The sequence below is a fragment of the Muscardinus avellanarius genome (assembly GCF_963383645.1).
Source record: "Muscardinus avellanarius genome assembly, chromosome: 9".
In the NCBI taxonomy this organism is placed as follows: Eukaryota; Metazoa; Chordata; class Mammalia; order Rodentia; family Gliridae; genus Muscardinus; species Muscardinus avellanarius.
In genome coordinates, this window is record NC_137795.1 from 2977451 (window position 1) to 3003749 (window position 26299).

Sequence of the window (26299 nt, forward strand, 5' to 3'; positions counted from 1 at the left end):
TGGGAGTCTTGCTAATTTTCTGAGGCCTTGAACCTAACTCCTGCCTCAGCCTCCCAAGTACTGAGATCACAGGCATGTACCACCAGGCCTAGCTCCCCCTTCTCTTAAGTTCCAGAAATCTGTGTAAGAGAATATGCCACTAAGAGGCCTCAAGGCAAACTATGTGGAAGTCAGCTCTGCGCCCCACCCGTGTCTAGCGCTGGACCTTAAAGGCTCACCCAAGTGCCAGCGAAGATTAGGACCAAGGCAAGTGGACTGTGAACTTACATGAAAAGCAGATGACTTCCTCATCTACAAAACCGGCAACGACTTTGCTGTCATTGTCTTTAAACAATAAACCCCAGTGTTGCTAGTGATGCTGAGAAGTGGACTTTCTTGTGTGGGGTAGAAGAGCCTGCGAAAGGCTCGTACATCTGAAGGGAAGGGAAAGGTATACTAGAAAGGGAAAGGTATACTAGAAAGGGAAAGGTATACTAGAAAGGGAAAGGTATACTAGAAAGGGAAAGGTATACTAGAAAGGGAAAGGTATACTAGAAAGGGAAAGGTATACTAGAAGCCTTTACAAAGACATGGACCTTGGGCCAGCTAGTCCACGTCTGGAAATTCGTCCCAAGTCACTGGTCATGAATGGACCGAGTTTTGCCCTGAAAGATGTTCACTGCAGTATTATTTATAGGAACAAGATGGGCAAAGCAACCAAATTCTCTCACACTAGAAAGCTAATGGAATTAACTGTGATTTAGCCACACCATGTAGCATTAAATAAAGATGTTATAGTAATATTTTAAATAAAATTAAGAATATTCCTGAGATGAAATTAAGAGAATAAATGAGTAACCAAACACATTTTTATATGATACTTCCAAATTTTAAAATAATACACACAGATAAAGAGATAGGAGAATGTGCCCAAGGAATCATGGGTGTTTTCACTTTGTGTTTTGCAAATGTCTGCACTTTATAAATTTTCTACAGTGATACTTAATGTAATTCTTAAAATTTTAGAAAGGTTATATAAGTAACAATTTCCTCTGTGAGTCAGATTTAAACACATTTGGCCACATAATACAATCAAAAGTCAATCCTTGCCTATCCTTGGAGATAAGAAGCTCCTGGGGAAAAACAATGGAGATATTTGCAGGGTCGAAGCACTCAAGGAAATTTCTACTAATTGACCTAACTTAAAAAATAAGACAAGGCTATGGGGAGCCGCCTGCTTGCTCTGCTCTGGAAGCTGAGTTTTGGTTGAGTTTGATTTTTACGCAAAGCACCCGTGTCCAGCCCCTGTCTTTAGCTACATTAGCTGACCATTTAGCTGGCATTCCACAGTTGTTTCTGTATGTAACTGTTTGATCTTTCTATTTTATCAGTTGCACCACAGAGGAAGGTATTGTTTGGTCTTTCTAATTGCTATAGACGGTCCTCCAAGACAGTAACGAGAACACAATTTTTTTCTCCCAATTTCCTGTAAGGTGCTCTGAAAATAATGATGTTAATATACTTACTAATGAAGATATTGCCAGAGAATAGAAAATCCCCTCAAGCTTTCTATGGTGCTGGTGGCATAATTAACTCATAAAGCCTATCTTAAGAACTTTTAAAAAACAAAGGATGATCAATACAAAAAATTAAACTCAAGTCTTAATAGAAGAATGCTTAGCTAAATTATCATTAATAGTCTCAATGGATTCTCCACCTAAAGAAAGCTGAAAGTTAAGAGAAAGTCTAAGATATTTGAGGTACCAAGAATTTTAGGGATGTCTGATTCTCCACACTTTTCTATTGAAACTATACTTTATCTGAACTAGTTATTGAACAGAGCCTAAAGAACTGTCATTTTTTCCATCACTTATTATTAACTATAAGGAACCCAGAAAAATTAACTCATAATATGAATAGACTCTTTTTCCAGGTCCTGATTATTATATAACATTACTTATTAAACTATATCAAATGTTATAGTCAACAGCTTTCAACATTTTATGGGAAAACAATGTTTATTTTAGTATAACACTGTTTCTATTCCTGTGATACAGACTCCTGCAAAACATACTTTAAAAAGCTGTTTGAGCCGGCATGGTGGGGAACGCGTATCCTTCAGCCTCAGCACCTTAGCCAGGTCCTTAGTAAGACTGCTCCAGTAGAACACCCCTGGATTCCATCCCCAGGACACAACAACAATAATAATAACTGCAAATCTAATTGAGTGCAGCAAATAATTTATCCAGATAAATTAAAGCATAAACTTTTCAAGTGTTTGCAAATTAATACCAGAAGGATGATGGAGCCTATGCTTCTTCCAAGATTGCAATTGCTTTCTAAATACAAAGGGAACATAAAAAATCCACAGTGACAAAAGTGGGTGTCCCCAAACAACTTAATAGTTAAAACACAACCAGAGCCAAGGAGGGTCTCTCGTAGCGCCTGGATGACTGTGCCCCTCCAGGAGTGGGAATGGCAAACAAGGGCAAGGTAGGCATCAAGTGCATATCTCAGCGAAACAATACCTGGTCCCAGAGGAAGTTACTGGCAGAAACACAGGACTTGTGGCCCTCAAGAAATGCCCACCGCCCTTGGACAGGACCAGAGAGCCCTACAAACAAGTGCTGAGCACCAAGACACACGATGCCAGGCTGTGCGGCTGAGCACTGTGGCACGGTGATGAACCGTGATAGGCCTGCGGCGCATCTAACCCTGGAGACAGACTGAAAGTGCACTCCAACTCCACTCCACATTCCTGCTCAGTACTTGGAACCCTGGAAGAACAGTGGCACTGAAGCATAGTTGTGAATCTTGGGGGATTTTTTTCCCCCAGTACTGGAGATGGAACCCAAGAGCATTCTATCTCTGAGCTACATCTCCAGCCCTATTTTTTATTCTTTATTTTGACAGGGTCTAACTGAGTTGTAATGGGCCTCACTAAGTAGGCTGAAGCTGTCCTCAAACCACGATCCTCCTGTCTCAGCCTCCCAAATTCTGAGATTACAAGCGTGCACCACCATGCCCAGCTCTGACTCTTTCCAAACAAAATGGGTCTTCTGCAAATACTTAAGTGATTATCCTCAAAGGCAAATGACTAGACTAAGAGGTAAGGTTTCTCTATATAACTGTTGTGTGTGAGTGTGAGTGTGTGTGTGTGTGTGTGTGTGTGTGTGTGTGTGTGTGTTAATGGGGATGAAAACCAGGGGCACTGTACCTCCAAACTACACCCTCAGCCCTATTTTTTATTCTTTATTTTGAAACAAGGCCTCATTAAGTTGCAGAAGGCCTCACTAAGTAACTGAAACTGAGAACTGCAATTCTCCTGACTAAGCCTCTCAAGTACTGGGATTACAAGTACACGCGGCCACGCCGAGCACTATAAACCATTTTAGAAATACTTTCTATACCTCCTCCCCTCACAAAGAGCCCTATACACAGCAGCTACTCAATAAATAGTTGGTAACGCAATCTTAGAAACTGAATCTCTTAGTCCCTAAATTTCTTTTTCATTTTATTTCATGCTGTGGGTTGAACTCTACCTCCAAGCTACATTCCCCAGCCCATTTTTTTGGTAAGATGGGGTCTCGAAAATCTGCTGATAGCCTTGCTAATTTCTGAGGCTAGCCGTGAACCTGCGATCTCCCCGACTCAGCCTCCCAAGTACAGGGATTACAGGAATGTACCATCACACCTGGCTTTATCCGGTAAAAAGCACCCCACTATTTTCACTAGGAGGCTTTTTTCTTACTAATAGCTATTTTGATACATCACACAGAACATCTGTAGATTGACTAACACTTTTAAGACTCAAACACTGCCACTCTAAGTATAACTTCTTAGCTGAATCTAATGGGTTTAAATTAAGTACACATATAATATTCTATGAAAACCAATAAGGAATACATCATTTTTGTGTTTTTTTCTTGAAATCAGGTCAAACTCTTAAGTTGAAATTTAAATATATGAGAAAAAAGAGTAAATGTGGTTTATCTCAAGAAGACAGTTTTATAGAGTTTTACACTAGTTCTGCAAAACACGAAGACGGCATCTGTTTAGTGTGTCTGACAACAAGGTTTGTGGACACGCAGCAGTGTTGAAATCGTGTCAAGAAATATTTTAACTATTAAAAAACTATGTCAGCCCTTGTTCTGCTCATGACTAAACTTGATACAATCAAGAAAAATGAGTTTCGGATGTGGGATACTTTGGGGATTTGAAGTCGTTTGCTAAATAGGAAGCTAAATCCAATTACTTTTCTGAAGATTTGGCATCTTAAACTGAAAACCAATATTCCAATTAACATTAGACAAATATCCAAGCTTATCCACATGTTCCAGGCATCCTTTCTGGCTAACAAGTAGACTGCTTTCTGCATTTAATTATTCCCATACGCACATATAGGTTCTACATTATACTAGACGTACATAAGGCAAAAAAAGAAAAGGAAAAATTTAAATTCATCTGTGCTCCACTTCTGCATGTGCACAACCTAGACTTAAAATTCTCTATAATTTTAACTTCTTTTCTAAATTAAAAACATGCCAATACAAATCTTTTTAACATGTGATGTTTCAAACCAAATAAACTGTATTAATGTCAAAATGGATTGCTCAATCACTTCACTTTACCCCAAATTACAAACAAACAAAACAACCTCATCATCACATACCGCCCTTGGCGTGCCTGAAGCTTAACAGCAATTCAGATATTTGGAATCAGATTCTTTATCTACAGGGCTCCCTTCACTTCAAGGGAAACTTTCTGAACAAGGGCAGCGTCATGAGAAAGGCCTCCATTTGTGGTGCACTGGTCTTCCTTCACAAAAGGAAGAAACGCTCCAGAGCAGGAGGCTTGACTAGCACAGCTTTGTGCATATCGCTCTAGGCTGTTTTAACTTACTTCATCTTGTGTTACCTAAATCAGAGTCCATTTTATATTAATGCTATGAGGTATAGCACAGTATATAATTTCTGACCAGGACTTTTAGCCATATTTATTTATTCAGAACCAGTGAAGAATATTTAACACTGGCATGTTACACAGTAACTTAGAAAACTGTTTTCAGTCTATTCCCTAAGGGTGAAGACATGTGTGGTAAACCAAAAGAATTTATGTATGCATGTAGGTATGTGTGAAGGTGCATACAATCAGTCAGATATCAGCTGTCTAGATCTTATTTCTCTGGTAATGCCATCCATCTAAAACAATAAGAATCACAGGAGACAGTGGAGGTAATAAAGAAACATGCCTAAACTCCCAAAATGGATTCATAACTAAAGTCCACAAAATAAAATCAATTCACATAAAACACTAAAAAGAACTTTAGGCCCCTGCTGAGCAACCACTATTACAAATTTATATATCAAACAAACAAATTTGGTAACCATTTGCAAAATCTACTAAAACTAGTAAATCGGGGAATCAGTAAGGCTACTAAAAACCAGAAATGAAAATAATGCCCCCAATTCCAATAGAAAGCAATAAGTCCAATTTCATATCTTTTTTTACGTTGACAAAAGAATTTTAAATACAATATTAGTCTGGGCCATTCATTATAGGAACAAACAATAAATACTTCTTGGGCCTTAAATGTCGAAGGAAAACCACATTTAGCCTTTACATATGTTTTATGCTCTATTAAGTGGTCCTCAAACTGTGAGTCAGGCCCCCATACAGTGGTATCTGAACTCAAATAAAGGATGATAAATAAGTGCTTTTTGGAATATAATATTATAGTTAAAATACATATATGTCCAACATCATTAGCCATCAGGGAGATGCAAATCAAAACTATGCTGAGATTCCATCTAACCCCAACCAGAGTGGCAAGCATAAAGAAGTCAAATAACAACAAATGCTGGTGAGGATGTGGGGAAACAGGAACTCTTTTACACTGTTGGTGGGAGTACAAACTAGTTCAGCCACTATGGAGATCAGTGTGGAGATTACTTAGAAAACTTGGAATGGATCCACCATATGATCCGGCTCTACCTCTCCTGGGTATTTGTCCAAACAGGTTGAAATCACAGAACTACAGTAATATATGCATACCCATGTTCATAGGAGCACAATTCATAATAGCTAAAATATGGAACCAGCCTCGGTCTCCATCAACAGATGACTGGATTGCAAAATCATGGGAAATACACACAGTGGAATTCTACTCAGCTATAAAGAAGAACAAAATCATGTCATTCGCAAGAAGATGGAAAGACATGGAGAACATTATGTTTAGTGAGATCAGCCAAGCACAGAAAGAAAAGGGACTTATCTTTTTTCTGATATGCCCAAACTAGGGAATATTAGGAATATCAGAAGGACTCCAGACAGTGGAGGAGAAACCTCACCAAAACTAGAATGGAAGAATGAGAGAGGAAGAAGACTGAGGTTGACTGATGGAGGAGCTACGTCCAAATCTGTGTGAAAGTCTGAACGGCATGACTGACCTGGACACTCACTGCTGGGAGGGGGAGTGGGGGGAGAGGCACCAAGTAGGTCTGAATGTATGCTATTTTCAATGTTCCACATAAAAATAAAAACAGAAAAAAGAAAATGGAAGTACTGACTGCTTCTGATTAATTATCACCCTTCTCCTCATAGTTCCTAGCATAGGGCTTGTATATAAAGAAACATCAAAATGCCCGTAAGGGAATCTATGAATCATACAGAATTCATCTAGAACAGTGGGAGCATGTCAAGCGAGAAGAGCAGCAGATTGGGCAGAACAAGAATAGGATAAGGAGAACAAAAAAGAAATGGCTGTAGACGTGGCTATCTCTGTGAGTGTGCACGCATGCGCGCAGTGAGCGCGTGCGTGTGTGTGTGTGTGTGTGTGTGTGTGTGTGGTACTAGGGACTGAACCCAGGGGCACTGTACCTCCGTGTTATATCCCCAGCCCTCTGCTTAGTCTTTCTTTTTCTTTTTATTTTTATTATTTATTTATTTATTTATTTATTTATTTTGGTAGCACTGGGGATGGAACCCCATCCCCAGGCTATACTCCCAGACCTATTTTATATTTTTATTTAGCAACAGAGTCTCTTAAGCCACAGTGAGGCTGACTTCGAACCCGCACGATCCTCCTGTCTCCACCTCCCAAGTGCAGGGACTACAAGTGTGAGCCACCACGCCCCACGTCTTTCTTTTTATTTTTGAAACAGGGTCTCACTGAGTTGCAAAGGCCTCACTAAGTAGCTGAGGCTGTTCATGAGCCATGATCCTCCAGTCTCAGCCTCTCAAATGCAGGGTTACAAGCATATGTCACCATGCCCAGCTCACATGGCTATATTGTTAAGGAGGCCATGGAAAATCTTCAAAAAAGTAGGAATGGGCAACACTGCCCACCATTACAGAAAGGTAATATTAAAACAAAAAAACTTTCATTGAATTTTGCCTCAAGGGTTATCTTACTGGAGGGGCAGAGGCACTAGTCACATTAAAACTATAATAAGAAGACAGAAATAAGCCGGGCGTGGTGGCGCACGCTTGTAATCCCCGCGCTTGGGAGGCAGAGACAGGAGGATCGCACAGGTTCGAAGCCAGCCGCGCGCGCTGGCTTAGGAGACCCTGTTTCCAAATAAAAAAAAAAATGTAAAAATAGGTCTGGGAGTGTAGCCCGGAGGTAGAAGGGCTTCCAGGAACCCCAGTACCACCAAAAAAAAAAAAAAAGAAGACAGAAATAAATAGAAAGACAACCCATGTTCATGAGCTACATGATGTAATATTATTTAAATATTCATACTTCCCAAAGTAATATACAGTTTTACTGTAATACATATCAAAATTCAATGCCATGCTTTGCATAAGTACAAAAAAGTATAGCCATGTATAGGAATGAATACCTGTAATCTGAGCTATACAGGAGACTGAGGCAAAAGGATCACTAATTCAAGGCCAGCCTGAACAAAGTTCAAAAAAAAAAAAAAATAAAAGCCAGGCATGGTGGCACATGTTTGTAATCCCAGTACCTGGGAGGCTAAGACAGGAATATCATGGTTCGCAGACCCTACTTGGTGAGGCCCTTTGCAACTCAGTGAGACCCTGTTTGGAAATAAAGAATAAAAAATAGGGCTGGGGGTGTATCTCAGAGGCAGAATGCCCCTGGGTTCCACCCCAGTACAAAAAATAAAAATAAAAATAAAAAGCAAAAAGAAATATGTATATGAGAGCCAGAGCAACTGAACAGTAAATCAGTGATCCAGAATCTAGGAGATCAAAGAGGTGAAGGTAAGGGATAACATTAAAGAGAAATAGGAAATCTCATCCTTTGATACAAGAAGGAACACAGGGGATTGGGAATGTAGGTAGTTGCATTTCTAGAAAGGTTGGTAAGACAAAGAGAAAGACATTCGCGAAGGTCTCAATCTTCCTGAAAAGAAAGAAATATGGTTGTTCCTGAGAACTGAGAGGGAGGATGCTGAGTAGTGGGCTTGCAGCGATTGCTGAGAGACGGGAGGGTGGCAGCCATGGTGAAGACAGAGTACCAGGCAATGAGCCTAGAGGCAGGAATGTCAAGGGGCAAAAAATAAAAAATAAATAAAAGAGCTCGTCTTCTGATGAGGCCCAGCTTCCCAAAGGGAAGAACTGCGCCCCACAAAGGGCTGGAGGGAAGAAGAGATTTTCGATGGTCAATACTAAACTGGTACATACATTCCATACAACCCTTCAATGCCACTTCTAATCATCTGCTCCCAAAATAAGAAAGTGTATAACCATCTAAAGACATGTACATGAACACTTATAACAACATCATTCACGTCCTGATCAAAACCTGGAAACAAGCCAGGCATGGCGCCACACCCTTCTAATCCTAGTACTTGGGAGGCTGAGACAGAAGGATCACGGGTCAGAGGACAGTCTCAGTAAGTAGTGAGACTCTCCTCAACTAGTGAGACACCGTTTCAAAATAAAAATAAAATGAGGTTGGAGGTATAGCTCAAAAGTAGAATGCCCCTGAGCTCAACCTCCAGTACCACACACAAACACAGACACACACAACATGGAAACAGTACAAATATCTATCAGCTGAAGAATGGATAAACGAAATATCCATACAATGAAATAGTATTCAGTAATAAAAGGAACAAATTCCTGATGCATTCTATAGCAGAGATGAAACTCAAAGACATTAGGTTAGATAAAAGAATCAAGATACAAAGGATACATATTGAATGAGTCCATCCGAATAAAATATCCAAGAAGGGTCAATGTAGAGAAACAGAAAGTAGATCAGTAGTTTCTTGGAGTCAGGCAGGAATGGAGATTACTTGTAATTGAGCACAAAGGAGCTTGGCACATAATGGTAATGTTCTCAAAATAGATTATGATGATGGTTGCACAACTCTCTACAAGTTTACTGAAAATCCCTAGATGGTACATTTACAATAGGCAAATGTTGGTGTGCAAAATATATGTCAATAAAGCTACTGGGGTATTTTTTTACTTTATTAGTGGCTAAATTATAGTAATATATATGTAGGTATGTATGTGTGCGTGTGTATATATACATATACATATATACATATATACATATATATACATATATGTATATATATATATAGTCCAAAGTGGTGGTGTGATTTTATGATTTTTCTAATACAAAGTAGAATTGTTAAATAAAGATAACATGCCAGGCGTGGTGGCGCACACTTGTAATCCCCGCGCTTGGGAGGCAGAGACAGGAGGATCGCGCAGGTTCGAAGCCAGCCGTGCTGGCTTAAGAGACCCTGTTTCCAAATTTTAAAAATATAAAAATAGGTCTGGGAGTGTAGCCCGGAGGTAGAAGGGCTTCCAAGAAACCCAGAACCACCAAAATAATAATAATAATAATATTCATCATCTCAACATTTTTAGTCAGAATATTTAAATTTTATTCTCCTAGCCGGGCATGGTGGCACATACTTGTAATCCCTGCGCTTGGGAGGCGGAGACAGGAGGATTGCGCAGGTTCGAAGCCAGCCGCGCTGGCTTAGAAGGCCCTGTTTCCAAATAAAAATATAAAATAGGTCTGGGAGTGTAGCCCAGAGGTAGAAGGGCTTCCAGGAACCCCAGTACCACCAAAAAAAAAAAAATTATTCTCCTAGCAATATTTAAATGCATAGTACTCTATTATTAGCTATATTCCCCATGTTGTGTAATTTATCTCAAAAAAGAAAACACACTCCTCCCATCTAACTGAGGTTTTATACTCTTTATCATCCTCTCATTTCTGCCCAACCCAAACCTCCAGTGGCTGCTACTCTGCTCTGTGAGTTGTTTTAGATCCAGATAAAGTAGGAATTCGTGGCATTTGTCTTTCTGAGTTTGGTTTATTTCACTTATCATTAATAATGTTCCCCAATTTCATCTATCTTGTCACACATGACAGAATCTCTTCTTGTTAAAGGCTGAATAATATTCCACTGCATAGCATATTTTTTAAATCCTTCCATCCCTTGATGGAAAATTAGCTTGATGCTTTAAGAGGATAAGCTAGCTTGATTGTCTATAGATTCTACAGAAACAGGAGTTAAGATTAGAAAGAACTGGGTGCAACTTTGCAGAGATTTTGAGATGTCAGAGTGAAGGTCTCAAATTAGTCTGATTAAAAAAAAACAACAGGAATCCCCTGAAGGTCTTGGAAAAGACAATAACAAAAACAGACCAAAAAAAAAAAAAAACCCCTACAGATCAGCATATTCATAAGATTCATCTAAAATATTAAACAAGTAGGTGACAAATTAGACCATAAAGACCAGGATCTGTGGAATTTTTGAGACCATAACTTCTACCCCACTTAATCCTCTTACATGCCTCTACCTTGAATCACAAAGGTGGGATGGAAGATGCAGGGATAGATCCCTAAGAATCGATCACTTCCACAAGAAAGACATCTCTAAGAATGTACCATGGCTGTCAGCCCATCATTCTAAAGGAAGAATCAATCAAAATATTAGGTGACGTCCAGAAGCCGGTCCTCGATGGGGCTGAGGTCAGTATTTGAGTACAGGGAGATCGGATTTCCCTGAAATCTAGTATCCTACTATAAGAGATCTGAAAGTCTTATAAAAGGAAACTCAAAAGCAAATTACCATTGGTCCGTCATGAAGCCCAATTGTTGCTGGTGTAACTACATGACATTCCCAGGTGATATGAAAATATATGCAAATCCGTTTAACAGCCAACATTCAAAGGGAATTTCTTTTTATTTCTTTAAATCACTTTTCCCTACCATTACCTTGTTCTTGTAAATATAGTAAGATTATCAAAAATATATTTTTAAAAATGTATGACTTCAAGTTATCCTTTGTTATATTTGCACTTTCAAACAACACTCTGAATACTGTTAGCTGTCCATGAATTAACATACCGATAAATGTATCAGTACTGAAATATCTTCTCAGCTGTTCATAAATATTCTTATAAAGACAGCACATCTTTTATTTCTGTTAAGAAAGAGTACAAAATAATCTTTCTAGGAAACTGAGTTTGTGTTCTTTTATAAAGAGAGAAAATATATGTAGAGAAGGTAAAAAAGCAGAAAAAGGGGCCATAAGGGTCACAAGGGTTAAAATAATTGTTAATTCACAATTCAAACCATTCAGAACTCCATTTAGAGAAAACTGATGCAAAGGGAATAATTGTGCTAGATGGGATTAAGCAGGAACATAGATAACATAAATGAAAGAAAGCCTCATACAATTACAGATAATCGGAGGCCACTTTTATATTTTCTCTCATCACTGACACAAAAAGATAAGATTTTCATGTCCTTATAATGAGCCCATTAATAGTTTTATTGTAATATTAGAAACCTCTTGCCTTTGAATGTATCTCAAAGAACTAATTTTAAAAAAAAAAAAAAAGATCAAACAAGTAGAAGAAAATTTTAGCAGAAGAAGGTGCCCCCTGATTATTTCTGGCTTACAATGCTTTATTTAGACAAATGATCAAATTTCTGAATCTGATAAACTTACCCAGATAAAATCCTAATATTAAATTTACAATCTAGGCAATTGTTCAAGCTAACACAGGCTAGCAGAAAACTCAAATCCTGATTGAAGGACACGCAGATAGAGAAGCATGCATTCAATTTATCAAAAGCACGCATGCCCCCGGGCAGGAAAGCACACCAGATGGTTATTAAAAGCAGAATGTTTTTGTACACTAATAGGCCTGTCCTCCCTTGATGTATGCACAGCCCCCATTAATGTCAATTAGCATGACATACCTAAATCCAGGGAAGCAGAACGCCAGTGTTATAATAATACTTTGCACTTAACATACCTTGTTTGGAACAAATTCAGTCTTACAAAGCCCTATAACTTAGATCACTATCATTGCAGTCCACACACCAAAGCTGAGTGCCCAGCAACCATGCCCTAGACCTCATTGGTTTCTGAAATCCTGAACTGACAAAAATGTAAGACCCCCCAGTCCCTTGCATAAGCATGATCAGGTACAGGAAATATTTATTGACGATGTCAGGTGCTGCTCAGACAGGTTCAAAGAGTTACAAAAAAGAAAGTGAAGGAGGTGAATGTCCAGAGACGAAATCACATGGCCAAAGCCAAAGCAGGAGAAAGGACTGGGACCAGGACCCAACTCTGTTGACAAAAATTTTTATTTTTTTGCACCTGGCGTGGTGGTGATCACTGGTTCAAGGATAGATTCAGCAATTTACTGAGACTCTCAGCAACCTAACAAGACCCTGTTTCAAAAGTAAAACTAATAATAAGCCAAGTATGGTGGCATACGCTTGTAATACCAGTACTTGGGAGGCTGAGACGAAAAAATTGCAAGTTGGTCGACTACCTTAGCAACTCAGGGAGGTCCTCTGAAACTTAGTGAGACTCTGTTTCAAAATAAAAATAAGGAAAAAAATAAAAATAAAATAAAAATAGGGCTGGAGGTCTAACTCAGAGGCAGAATGCCCCTGGATGCATTCCCTCAATACCTAAATAAATAAAGTAAATAAATAGGGCTAAGGGTGTAGCTCAGAGGAAGAAAGGGAGGAAGGGTGAAAGGGAGAAACACAGAAGGGAGAAAGAGAAAGAAATGAATCATATTAAATAGTAGTACTAAAATAAGCCTAATCATTTTCCAACTGTGGAGAGCTGATAGTATTGAAATTTCTGGCAAAAGAGATTAATACTGTTAGTGAATTTTTATTTTGTGAACTGTTTTATTAGCTAAATATCTAAGACTATAAATGTAAGGTAAAAACATACAAACTGTGTATTTTCTTTTTTTACTTAACCACCTCTATTCATCCCCAAGCAGACAGTTGCAAACTCTGCGCCCTCCTCTCGCCGGTTCATCCAGCCACCTGTAGAGAGGGTGCTTCCTCCAGCTCTTGCTCAGTCCTTCAGCAGGAGCAGCAGCAAGCCCTCACCAGCTCTCCTCCTGGCAACTGCACACTGTCCTTGCTTGCCAATGGAAGGGGGGAAGTGCGTCTCTCTGAGGTTTTATCACATGATCCTCTGTCTTATCAGTCAAAATCAAGCTCATTTTAAAAGCCATGGGGGAAAAAAGCTCTTGGACTTCTGTGGGACTTAAAATGATTTTTTATATCAATACCATACAAATAAACAGAGTGAAAGAAAGTTTCAAGTACAGAAAAAGTAACAAATAGCAAACTCCAACCACAGGATCTCTGTTTAGAATTAGATCTAATTCAGCCACTGTTTCACAGAAGAGAGAAATTAGCCGAGTGCATTCTAAAACATTAATGACTATCAGTCATTGCATCACACAGATGTCATCTGACACAAACTTTGAGATCAGAAAATGTTTTCCCTGTGCTACAACAGAGGGTTAGTGTTCAAGTGGGGGAAATGAAATCTCAGCACCTATAAAAGCATCAAAACATAAGCCAAACCAAAGGGAAGTCTACCTTCCCCTATTTCAATTTACCAATCAGTCTTGCTTCAGATAACAAATGTATGTGAAAATTTTATACCATGAAAGAGAACTTATTTTCCAAAGCTTTCCTGCCAAATGCCGTAAGCATTAGCATTTGATGGCAAAGAAACGAAACTTCAGGATAAGTAAACAAATTAGCACAGTCCCCTCTTCCTCTGATACGCAAGTCACAGAGGTATCATACTTTGGGGGAACTTTCCAGATGATTTTGCTACTGATAGCATATCCACAATGAATATTAGATGATCGTAAATACACACATATGCAGCATGAATAATCGTAAATACACACACATACACAGCATGAATATGCACACACAGTTCATATGAGATGATCGTAAATACACACATACACAGCATGAATATAAACACACAGTTCATATGAGATGATCATAAATACACACACACACAGCGTGAATATGCACACACAGTTCATATGCACCTCCTTTTTCTTCAACCTGACTATACTTTTGCTAAAGAAAACCTAGATTCCCCGTGAAAATGATTAAAGTAAAAATCACGTGATACAGTAAAGCGTAAACGCGGAACACCCTCTTAATATCTGTGTAACACTGAGCAACTTTCTTAACTCTGCTTGGAGCCTCTTCACCCGTAAAATAGGAAAAACAATGCCATCCCTCGCAAGACGATGGGAAGTATTAAAATAAAACTTACTTCAGAATCAACGTATCTCTGAATACACATAGATTTCACCTCTTTCCCTTTAGTTTGTCTATTACGGCCTCCAAAACTACATTCAGGTGACTAGATGCAAGGCAGTATTCTCATTTTACAAATAAAAAAATTTAGCTAACTACTAAAAAAAGAGAAAAACGTCAATGTTCTTACTTTATTTTAACATATGTTTCTAAAGATAGAAGTAAATGTGAAAGTTATCTCAAAAAGGAAGATTTACCTCTAAATTCTAGAATACAAACTATTAAAATGATAGTCAGCACCTGAGAGCCCTCTATTCCCCAGAGGCCAGATCTTTTCCATTTAAGAATCATGATCTGCTTTCCCCAGAGCGATTCTCCTAGTCTATCCTTGCCTCAGTCCTGGGCAGCTTTCAATGAGGGATGCCTGGGAGATGTCCCCAGTGGAGTGTGATGTAGCAGTAGGTATTATGTAGAAAAGGAATGCTTATAAAAGTAAAATTGAAATATGATTTTTAAGATTCTTATATCCTAAAAACAGGAAATGGCTTGCAGCTAAAACTTGAAGGGTGACTTTGGTGTTGAAATTCATAACTTGCAGTAGTGACCCACCTGCTGAAACTTCAAAGGCCAGAGAAGGCTGATTGCAGGATGCGATTTCTAAATAAGATTCCCCTTCATGCACGGTTGCTTCATTGCCAGCTAACCAGGATACTTGCCCCACAAAGAATACCTTGAGCTACCCAGAGGCATTCCACTGACGGCCACTGCGTCCCTTTCTTCATCTTGGGGAAGCCAACTGATGATCTGGATTCGGGAGTCGAGCTGTCCTGTATTTCAACCCTGTACTGTATCTGAATTCCCTGCTCTCTTACTTACTCTCTTCATCAGAGAGTACCTAGCACCTGGCAAGGCAGGACCAGCTACATTATATGAAGTATCCAATGCAAAAATAAATATATAGGGGCTCCTGAAAAGTACTGAAAAGTATTAAGAATTTGAGGATAACTCGGTCATAGCATTAAACCAGAGTTCTGTGTAACTGTGCAGGTCACATGCCCATGAAGCCAGCCCTGGACAGGGGTAAGGAGAGAGTTACACGAAAATCGAATCATAGGTGCCATCCTCGGCACAAGCACATGACTAAGTGCACCGGTGAGTGTCCATGTTGTCTTAGCCCAAAAACAACACTGACACTCAGCTTGCTCTAAACAGCTCCTTGCAGACCTAATTTATTTTATTTTATTTTATTTATTTTATTTATTTTATTTTTTGCGGGTCTGAGGATGGAACCCAGAGGTATTTGACCTCCGAGCTACACCCCCTGCCCTACTTTTTATTCTTTATTTTGAAGGAGGGTCTCACTGAGTTGCAGAGGGCCTAAGTAGCTGAGGCTGTCCGCAAACCGCGATCCTCAGGTCTCAGACTCCCAAATGCTGGGATTGCAAGCGTGCGCCACCACTTCAGATTTTTTTTTGGGGGGGGGGGTGGTCCTGGGGATGGAACCCAGGGGCTTTTCTACCTTTGAGCTACGTTCCCAGACCTAATTTTATACTTTATTTGGAAACAGGGTCTCACTAAGTTTCAGAGAGCCTCACTCAGTACCTGAGGCTGGCTTTGAATCTGTACGATCCTCCTGTCTCAGCCTCCCAGGCACTGGAATTACAAGCATGTGCCACCACGCCAAGCTGAAAACCCAATTAATTTTAAGATAAATTATCTTCAGAGTCCACAGACAATAAATGACTGAATAAATAAAAAATTCAATGACAACAAAAATAGAGGTTTAGGAAGGCGGGGTTGTAACTCAGTGGTAAAGTGTTTGCTTAGCATGCATGAGGCACTGAGTTTAATCCCCAATAATGAAAAAAGAAAAAGTATGCCTGTGTGTGTGTGACAGAGAGAGAGAGAGAGAGAGGTTTAAAATTCAAATGGGTCATAGGAAGGAGAAACCATAGATGAGCAAATAAGAACCTAACAGAGGGGGATGGAAGGGGAAATTCCATAATGTACATGATTTACATTCACACATCAAAGCCAATCACTGAGCCAAACGTGAGAAGGAGGGAGGAGGGAATGGGGTGGGAACTGGGGAAGGGCTAAATGAGTGCATGTGCATGTGTGCCTCCACCATCCTGTACTCCACTAAGATGTATGACTACAATGCCCTGATTTTAAAAAGACACTGGTAAGTACAGAAAACCTATGTTTAAGGGTTGGGAAAGTTTGAAAACACAACTTTTAATTTAAAATATTTTCAAATTGAGGATGTGGTAAAAGGAGTGTAAAAGTGCCCACAATTCTCCCCTCCTCCAACAAACAGGCCAAGTCTATTCCTCCACTTGTAGGATCTGAATGGATCAAAATCCATGGGGCATTAGCATCAAACACAAGCACAAGCCAGTTGCTTAGGAAGATGATAAGTGATTTATAATGATACTTATGGGATACAGCTAGAATTATCTAATAATAATCCTAATCATAAAGCACAGAACAGAAATACCGGGGCCGGGATGTAGCTCAGTGGCAAAGTGCCTGCTTTGCAGGTGTGGCACTCTGGGTTCGATCCCCGGTTCCAAAAAAGACAAAAAAAAAAAAAGAACCCCTTTAAAGAAAAATAAGCTAAGAACAGAAATACCTGATCATGCTATTTGGCACATGAATCTAAGGTGAAGGAAAAAATTATATACAGTAGCAGAAAACCATCACTGATATTGTACTGACCTGCTTGTAAGTCCCATCCAGCAATGTGTCCAAATGTTGCAGAGGTGCTGGTGTTTTATCTTTGAACCTTGTTAATAGCCGGCGTTGGATGGCCCGAAATTGTACAGCTCTTTCAGATAAGAGTTCTTCTAATTTTTCACCATTTATCCGCAGCTACAATGAAAAGTTCTTAAATTGAGGTTATGTAAGTACAACAAAATGTGTGGAAAGTGAGAAGACAGGCAATGGTAATAAAAGTTTGAAAATGAATAATAAATAAATCTAAATATTTCATAGAGTTACAGGAATAAAAACAACATGGTAATGGTACATGAATATATAGATAATATAGGGGAATAGAGCAAATGAAATTGTAGAAAAGGTAACCCAGTATCACTGGAGAAAAGATTGATTATTTGATAAATGTTTTGTAATAACTGACTGCATAGTAAAAAAAAAAAAACATACACACACAAATTGATAAAAATATTATAAATGATAAGATAACAAAAGTAATAACAGTATAGGAATGACAAAGAGTTATGTCCATATTTAGAAAGGATCTATGATTGGAACCACAACCCAATAGAAATTAGTAAGAAAAAAAGGAACAATCAAATAGATAAATGGGCAAAGTTTTACATAAAAGTTAATACAATAGCTCTTAAATATATAGTCTGTGATCTAACAATCCCAATTCTAGGAATTTAACCTAGAGATATGCTTGCAAAGAGTAATGTACATGCAAAGATATTCATAACACAATTTTTATTATACTAAGATAAAATACCCACTAAGAACTGGTTAAATAAGAAAGACTACTCTACAAAGAAGGAACTAATATGCAATGTTATCAAAAAATGCATTCAATAAAACAAAGCAAAAAATACAGAATACCCTTGCACAGTGGCAGTATCATAGCCAATGAGGTTTATCAAAAGCACAATTATTGCTAATAATTGTGAAAGATACCAAATAATATGTATCAGGTTGATACTGTGTGTGTTTTTTGTTTTGTTTTGTTTTGTTTTGTTTTTGCGGGTCTGGGGATGGAACCCAGGAGCATTCAAACTCCGAGCTACACCCGCAGCCCTATTTTTTTATTGTTTATTTTGAAACCGGGTCTCACTGAGTTGCAGAGGGCCTCACTAAGTAGCTGAGGCTGTCCTTGAACCGTGATCCTCTGGTCACAGCCTCCCAAATGCTGGAATTACAAGCGTGCGCCACCACGCCCAGCTCTGTGTGTGTTTTAAATAAACCTATATATTATCGTAGTTGTGGCTACTTAGAATATTTCTAGAAAAATACACAGGAAATTGGACACCAAAAGGTGCCCCAAAAGAAGACATTGAAGCCAGACACCACCTGTAATCCTAGGAACTCAGGAAGCTGAAGTAAAAGGATTACAAGTTCAATTCCAGCCTCAGAAACTTAGCAAGACCTTACGTCAAAATAAAAAATAAGAAGAGCTGGGGCGCCCCTGGATTAGATCTCAGAAAAGTAAAATTGAGTGGCAAAAGAAAAAGAATCAGAAATTACTGTTGCTGTGGTGTATCTCATAACTTTTAAAATGAATAGTATTTTAAAAAGAATGCTAGCCCAAGTTACAGCAAAGAAGAAATAATATCACATTTGAAACATTCAGAAATCAAACATATTTATAGTTTACATTTCTAGTATTAAAGCAAACTTCCTCTTCAGTGCTTATATTCTGTAAATACATGATAAACATTAAACATGCTGTAAAACTCAGAATTTTATTAATTTCTTTTAATCTCAATTTTAGAGGCACTAAGTAGCTAACTAAACCATAGAATATTCTCTTGAGGGGAAAAACGCTTTCATTACCAAAATTAAGTAATAAAGTGATTTTAATAACTAAATTTTTCAGGATATTAGCCTAGTTATCAATAACTCATTCATCTAATGTATAATTTGTTATAATATTTTACTTTCTAAACTCTTGAAACACACACACAAATTTAAAGACATTTAATACTCAGACATCAACCAGGTTATCAGTCTTTGAATATGTAACCAAGCAGCAGTGATTGAAATGTTCATACATGTCAGAATTTTAACACGTAGCAAATACTTATTGATGCAGGCCTAAATGCTATTAATATATACAAAATTAGCAACTCCAGAATCCCAGTCTCCAAGACATGTAAGGGGTGGATGGGGGAGAACCGGAGGGAAGGGCACTAATATGTATGTATGCATTCTTCTGACACTCTGTATACCAATATGATGTAAAAGCACAACACCAATTTTAAAAAAAAAAAATGTTTGGGGCACTAAAAATAACCGCAATGAATAAAACAAAAATCCAGCCGAGCGTGGTGGCGCACACTTGTAATCCCTGCACTTGGGAGGCGGAGACAGGAGGATCACGCAGGTTCGGAGCCAGCCCGGCTGGCTTAAGAGACCCTGTTTCCAAAAAAAAAAAAAGTATAAAAATAGGTCTGGGAGTGTAGCCCGGAGGTAGAAGGGTTTCCAGGATCCCCAGTACCACCAAAAAATAAAATTAAAAAAAAATCCATGGCATGCTAACATAAGGGATACTGGATTCAAAACGCCATCTTGATTCAAAATTTAAAATCTTATGAATGGCTGAAAGCAAGATAATGGGAACAAAGAGGGGAGTAAGTATCCCTCCTTCTGTGTGTGTAAAACTTAAAGTGCCTGTAGCTCACCATATTCTCTGAGTCCCTTCAACAGAAATGAACCCCCTTTATGTGGATACTCCAGGGAGTTCCTAGCCAGAAAATAATTAATATAGAACTTACTAGTTGATATCATATACTATTCTCTATTTCAAACATTAAAACTATGTAAATAGCTCTCCGGAGTGGCACACACCTGTAATCCTAGCTACTGGGGAGAATGAGGCAGGAAAACTGTAATTTTGAGGCCAGCCTGGACAACTTAGCAAGACCCTGTCTCAAAAGAAAGATAAAAATGGCCTAGGTATTATTACGTGGCACCCCAAAAAATGTAACTAGTACAGTCTTTCTATGGCCTTTCTTTCCTAAACCACTAGACCCCAGTTTGGCAGAGTGAAACAAAAATTTCTTAAAATACATCCCAGAAAAATGCGAAGGTTCTCAATCCTTAAAATCCCTGAATATAGTCCTATAAATTGTCAATTTTGGTGTTACAGCTTGATCAAATACATACTGTCCTAGAAAATACTATCATCACAGATGACAGACACTCCAATAATTCAACTTATTTGATAAAATTTGATTATTTATAATTAGACTGCATGTGACTGATGATTACCCTTTATGTTCACATTACAAGAAGTTTTGATAGGGTAAAGTCAATGCTATCAGAATGTTCAGGAGTGACTGACAAGTTACATGACTGGTCAAGTCTCTGCCTGTGTGTGTGTGTGTGTGTGTGTGTGTGTGTGTGTGTGTGTGTGTGTGTGTCTGTCTGTCTCTCTCTCACTCTCACACACACACACACACACACACACACACACAATGACTTATAATCTGAAATGTCTAATGATTCCTTAAAAGTAGTGTATCTAGAAAACAATGCTTACTTGAACAATGCTAAAACGTCTTTCAAATTCCACCTTTGTACAACCTAGAATTTGTTTACACCAGGCTCTACTTAAAGAGTGTATACCTTACTTATACAGTCTAGTGACTTTATTTTAATAGGTAGAGCCTTTAAAAACAATGATTATAATTGTCTAATCCATTCATGAAACATGAGTCTTCCCCAAATATCAAATTAATATTCCAAGGATGAAGATTTGATGCCATTGAAATACTGAAGAGAGCCTAACAGAGGATCTGAAGGTACTTCCACAGAAAAAATGCAAAACAGCAACAAAGTCACTGTCAGATCTCATTTATTTTGACATTATTTTAATCATTCAGCATTCACCAGACATCCATTATGCCAGGTACTGGAGAGTATTTTAAGTGGTTAACACTCTTTCAGTTACAGAAGCTCTGGCATGCTTGTTAAAAAAGAAAAAGAAAAATCACTTTTTTTTATGATCACACCTCATTTATGGTCTGCTAGAATTAGTGACCCAAATGGCTGCCGATAAGCTCAAATAGTTTTAACACTGTGCTATTTGAGTCAAAGGTTAAATCCCCATGTGGGAGAATTAAATCAGCTCTGTTTCAAGGCCAGGCCACATGCTTGGCTCCAGGCAACCACTCTGCAAATATCTGCAACTGATCACAAACAGGAAAGAGAGCAGAAATGAATTCACCAAATCCACCATCCACCCAGGAATAGCAACTTAAACATGCAACCTACTAGTATCTACACAAGAATTCCCACTTCTGTGGCATCTGTTTCTCTTTCATATATTTAGGGATGATAGACTATGTGAATTGTACATACCTCAAAGTGATGATCAATCAACTCAAAATATTCTTGAAGGGGCAAAGATCCAGAAAAAGAACAGGCAAAATCTTTGATACCCTGTTTTTCAAAATATTCTTGAAGTTGGAGAATAAGCTCATTGGTTATGAGCCAAAGATCTTCAAACTGTTCACTCTGGATGCGATATCGTTCTAAAAAAAATTAAGAAAATGCTTATTAACATACAATTACTTGCTGAAACCATATGAAATATCACTAATCTTGCAATAAATAGTAAAACTAATAGGATAAATATTTGTTTTATAATATGGCTATCTTTCTACTAGCTTTGCTGAAATATACTTTTACTGTTTTGGTGCTGTTCTCTGTATCAGCTAATTCACAATTTCAAATCTAATTCAAAAGGTAGGTCACAAGGGCAGACTATAAGAATATGGTCCTTGTATCATGTATTTAAAAGTAAAATAAAAACATCAAATATGTGATCCTTCTTAAAAAAAAAACGCTACTGGAAGAGTAAGAAAACAGTCATTGCAAAAGTACAAGCTGGTATTATTAGTTTGTTTCAAAAATTTGATGTAAAATGATTCTATATAAAACTCGGGTTCTGGATACGGTAATCAGCATAAATCCTTACAGTCATGATCATGATCAAGGTTTCCTGTTATTCTGATAGTTCTTTAATTTGAAAAGAGATTGTAGAGTACGACTCTTCTCTAAATATATATATAAATTTGTTTCCCTCTCTTTCCTAAAAGTTCAGCTCCATGAGAACCAGATTCCTGTATGTTCCCTAGAGCAGTGATGATGAAGGTAATATGACAAAGCTGATAATATCAGCTATGATGACAGCAGTGGCAGCAACAGCATCTATGGTAAGAGCAGCTGTACCAAGCATTGTAACTACAATACCCCCTATATATTCTTCAGTTTCATCTACCCCCCAAGAAACCTTCATTTCTCCACCTCTTAGAGAAACTGAATATCCATGAGGCTCTATCTTAAGCCCTCTCTCATTTAGACTTCAACAGTCCTACAGAAGACAATATAATATCCACATTACAGAAAAATACATCCAATCACAAAAGAGATTAAATAATTTGCAAGGTCATGAAGAAAGTTGGTTACTGAATAGAGATTAAAATTCTAATTATTAATAAAGATTAGTTACGAATTCAAAATGGCAACTGCGGGACGCAGGACATCTCAGTAGCTGAAACAAATAATGTTCAACTACCAAGAAGGCAGCAGCATCTTAACCAAGAAAATAAACAAAGCTCACGAACCAAAACAGAAACAGGAACCATGGCGAAAGGAATCCAGTACTCTGAACTTCGAGATCCACTGCAAAAAGTGCAAACAAATGACTGACCTGGTGCTGCTGCCAGTCCAAACCACGAGTGCCAGCTCCTAAACTGCCAACTTCAGAGCTGTAGCCACAAGAAAATCCCCAAAAATAATCTAAGAACTCATAGTGTAGAAAGCAGCAGCAGAGCTCCAACATCTTAAATGACCAGAACTATGCTTCAGAAACACAGAAAAAGATCCAAAAGCCCATGTGCACACCAGAGGCAGCACCACAGCAGCACAAAATGCCCTCCAGAGACCCGGCAGCAGGACAGCCAAGTAACCGCTTGCATTATTCAACCACCAAGAGCAGCCGCAGGACACCAGTGGGCTAAAACTAGGCAGCCCATCCTGGTGGTAGTCCAGTTAGAACCTCCAGAAGACACAGGAAAGGTACTCAAGGCACGGTACATGCACAGAGTCAGGGGTGGTTGCTCCAAGACTACACTGGATGTCCTCTGCTGGTGCAAAGGCCTGACATAAAAACAAAGCTGTCAGAGGCAAGAGAGGGGTGCAAAAAGTCATAGAGTGGGTTCAAAAGCTGACAATAGGTTACAGAACAAATATGAGACATTGATATACTCCAGAATATACCACAGTGAACAGACATACAACCTATATATATATTAATTAGCAGGACTGCTGGGTTTTAGAGGTTTTTCCTTCTTGGGTTTATTTCTTTGTTTTTTATCTCTCATACTGTAACTAGATCTTTTTATTTTACTTTTGTCATTTCTTTTTTTTTCCTCTTTCTTATTCCTTTTTCTTCTTTTGTTTTTTTATCTTTGATTTATAATTGTTAGTTTTTGTAATTTGTTTTGTTACTTTATTTGTGTTTATTTGCTCATTCCCCCTATTCCTTTTACCAAGTTCCTCACAGTAAACTATCTTCTCTCTTTTGTCAAAACTTTTATTTTTTCTCTTACTGTATCTCCTTGTTTTATATTCAAGATATCTCATATCTCCATATTTAAATACTCTACTAACTATAAGAGTCCTACTATCTAACCTTCTCTCATTCTCAACCAGATACTACCTTATTATACTTAAATTCTAACTCAACCTAATCATATCATCTATTTTACATGACTCCTGTACCCATCACCCCAGTTTCTCCCTCCCCATACCCAACCCTCACCATTGAAAAAAGCACCGCTTACCTACTGACACCTCTAAATTCCTACTACTAAGACTGGATCAGATAGAATACCCACAAAATCACAAACAAATGAGAAGATGCCAAGACATCAGAAAAACAAGCCTGAAAACCCAGACAATACAGAAGATGGTGACCAAGAGTAGCAGCGCGTACGAGTCCTGCTTTCAGTCGATCTCCATTGCCTCAAAAACAGCACTCTACAAAGCCAGATAATACCATCAGGAGAGGAATAAAAGCAATAAACATAAGGGGCCGAGAAAAAGAAAAATATAAGACAGACCAGAAAGGAAAAACACCCCACCCAACACGTGGCGGCAGGCGCTGGCACCAGTGCAGTCTTCCCCCACAACACCGCACTCCAGAGACGAGAAGGAAAACAAGGATTTGAAGTGAGCAGCTACAGATCGGAGGGTTGTAAGTCATTCCACACAAAGACCTGCCACAACTTCCAGGAGCTAATCATGCCCTCCAGGGACCCAGAATGGAGTTCAACACCAGAATAGAAACCCGCCAGTCTCGTGGCACACTGCAGCGGCTCCATCACACCAGCCGCAGCCCAGCTCATTACACCCCCTCAGAGTTCCAGACCAGTGTGCACAAAAATCATAAATGAAGCTGCATCTGACAGGAGAACTTCCAGCACTGTGCCCCTAGGGACTCGCACAGGCATGATAACTCCCTGGTCTGAGATCTTGTGGTTCAACCCAGTGAAGGAGGAGTGGTGGCAGAGATTACCACACCCTCCAGAGACTCAGAGCTGTGCTCAATAACACTGATAAGTGAGGTCACAGTCCCCACAGGAAAAGGCCCAGCTGGGCGCCCCTAGGGACTCGCAAAGCCCTGGCAAACACCCTGGACCTGAGATTTCCTGATACAGCCCAGAGAAAGCAGGAGAGGGGGTTGCTGTTGGATATAACCGAAGCTCTGACAGACTCAGGCTTTGATCAGCAGAAAGTGTGGGAGGAAAGTCTAGCTTGACCCAACTAATAGAAGCTCTGGGATCACCACAGACCTTCCAATTGTGGCAAATGGGGAGAAGTCAGACCTATCTGTGGAAAACAGAGGGCTCCTGCATTGAGTTTGGTCTCAGAGGCATACATCGCCAATGGTGACAGGGAGAGACTGAGACTCCAAAGCGGTGGAAAGCGTGGAGGGTGACCTGTGCTTAAAACTTAACCCAGCCCCAATGGCATCCGCTATCTGCATAGACTGAGAAAATCTCAGAGAACCAAACTCACAGAAAGAAGGGTATCTATCTCTCATACTTTCAGAGTTCTCAGGCTTGTTTTTCTGATGTCTTGGCTTCTTCTCTTTTGTGTGTGATTCTGTGGATATTCTATCTGATCCAATCTTAGTAGTAGGAATTTAAAAGTATTAGCAGGTGAGCAGTGCTTTTTTCAATGGCAGAAAAGCCCCTGGCTTCCACCCCCACTACCACAAAAATAAATAAATAAATAAATAAATATTAGTTACTAATAAATATTAGTTATATAAATAAATATTAGTTTTAACTACTTCATAATATATCTCTGAATTTTTACACTCATTATGTTTACAGTTCACTAGGACCTTAACTACATACACATTCATATTTAAGGTCCCATGTGATTATATACTGTTCCTTTAAAAGCATTATACACTTTTCGAGATCTAATTTAATTTACTATTTATTGAGCACTTACATATGCTCAATGTCATAAAGAAAGAAATGTTGGGCTGAGTGTTGTGGTGCATACCTGTAATCCCAGTACTTGGAAGGTGGAGACAGGAGGAACACAGGTTCACAGCCAGTCACAGCAACTTAGTGTAGCCATCAGGACCGTATCAAGGCCCTGTTTCAAAACTGTCTTTTTGTCTAGATTAGCTAGGGTAATATTATACCAGTACATGTAAAATATTTCTTTATATTCCCCTTGGTACCCTGGAAAGTTATATAAATATCTTATATTTTTAAATTGATTATTAGGACTTTGATCTGTAATGAAATTCAAGAAGATATCTCCTTTCTCGAAGGATTGGTCGTCTTTTTCAACTCTATACAGAATACAGCGCACTGGTTATACCTGCCACCCTCCACGCAAACACCCTGGTCCTCTCTGCTGCCATCACATCACTCCCCTGGAGCTCCCGGATCTTCCCCACACCCATTCCTATTCTGAATGCTAATCAGCTTTCCTTATTTATCCTGATTG

General features: G+C 38.8%; 1 protein-coding gene across 1 annotated transcript in view; it reads right to left on the reverse strand.

Annotated features, from left to right (window-relative positions):
* Positions 1-26299, reverse strand: part of BBS9 (Bardet-Biedl syndrome 9) — a gene marked incomplete at both ends in the record, with an annotated part of 451378 nt that overhangs the window by 213709 nt on the left and 211370 nt on the right. The window contains 2 exons of the mRNA XM_080701824.1: positions 17264-17416; positions 21620-21792. Of these exons, the coding sequence (XP_080557950.1) occupies positions 17264-17416; positions 21620-21792 (326 nt within the window). The remainder of the gene's footprint in view (positions 1-17263; positions 17417-21619; positions 21793-26299) is intronic.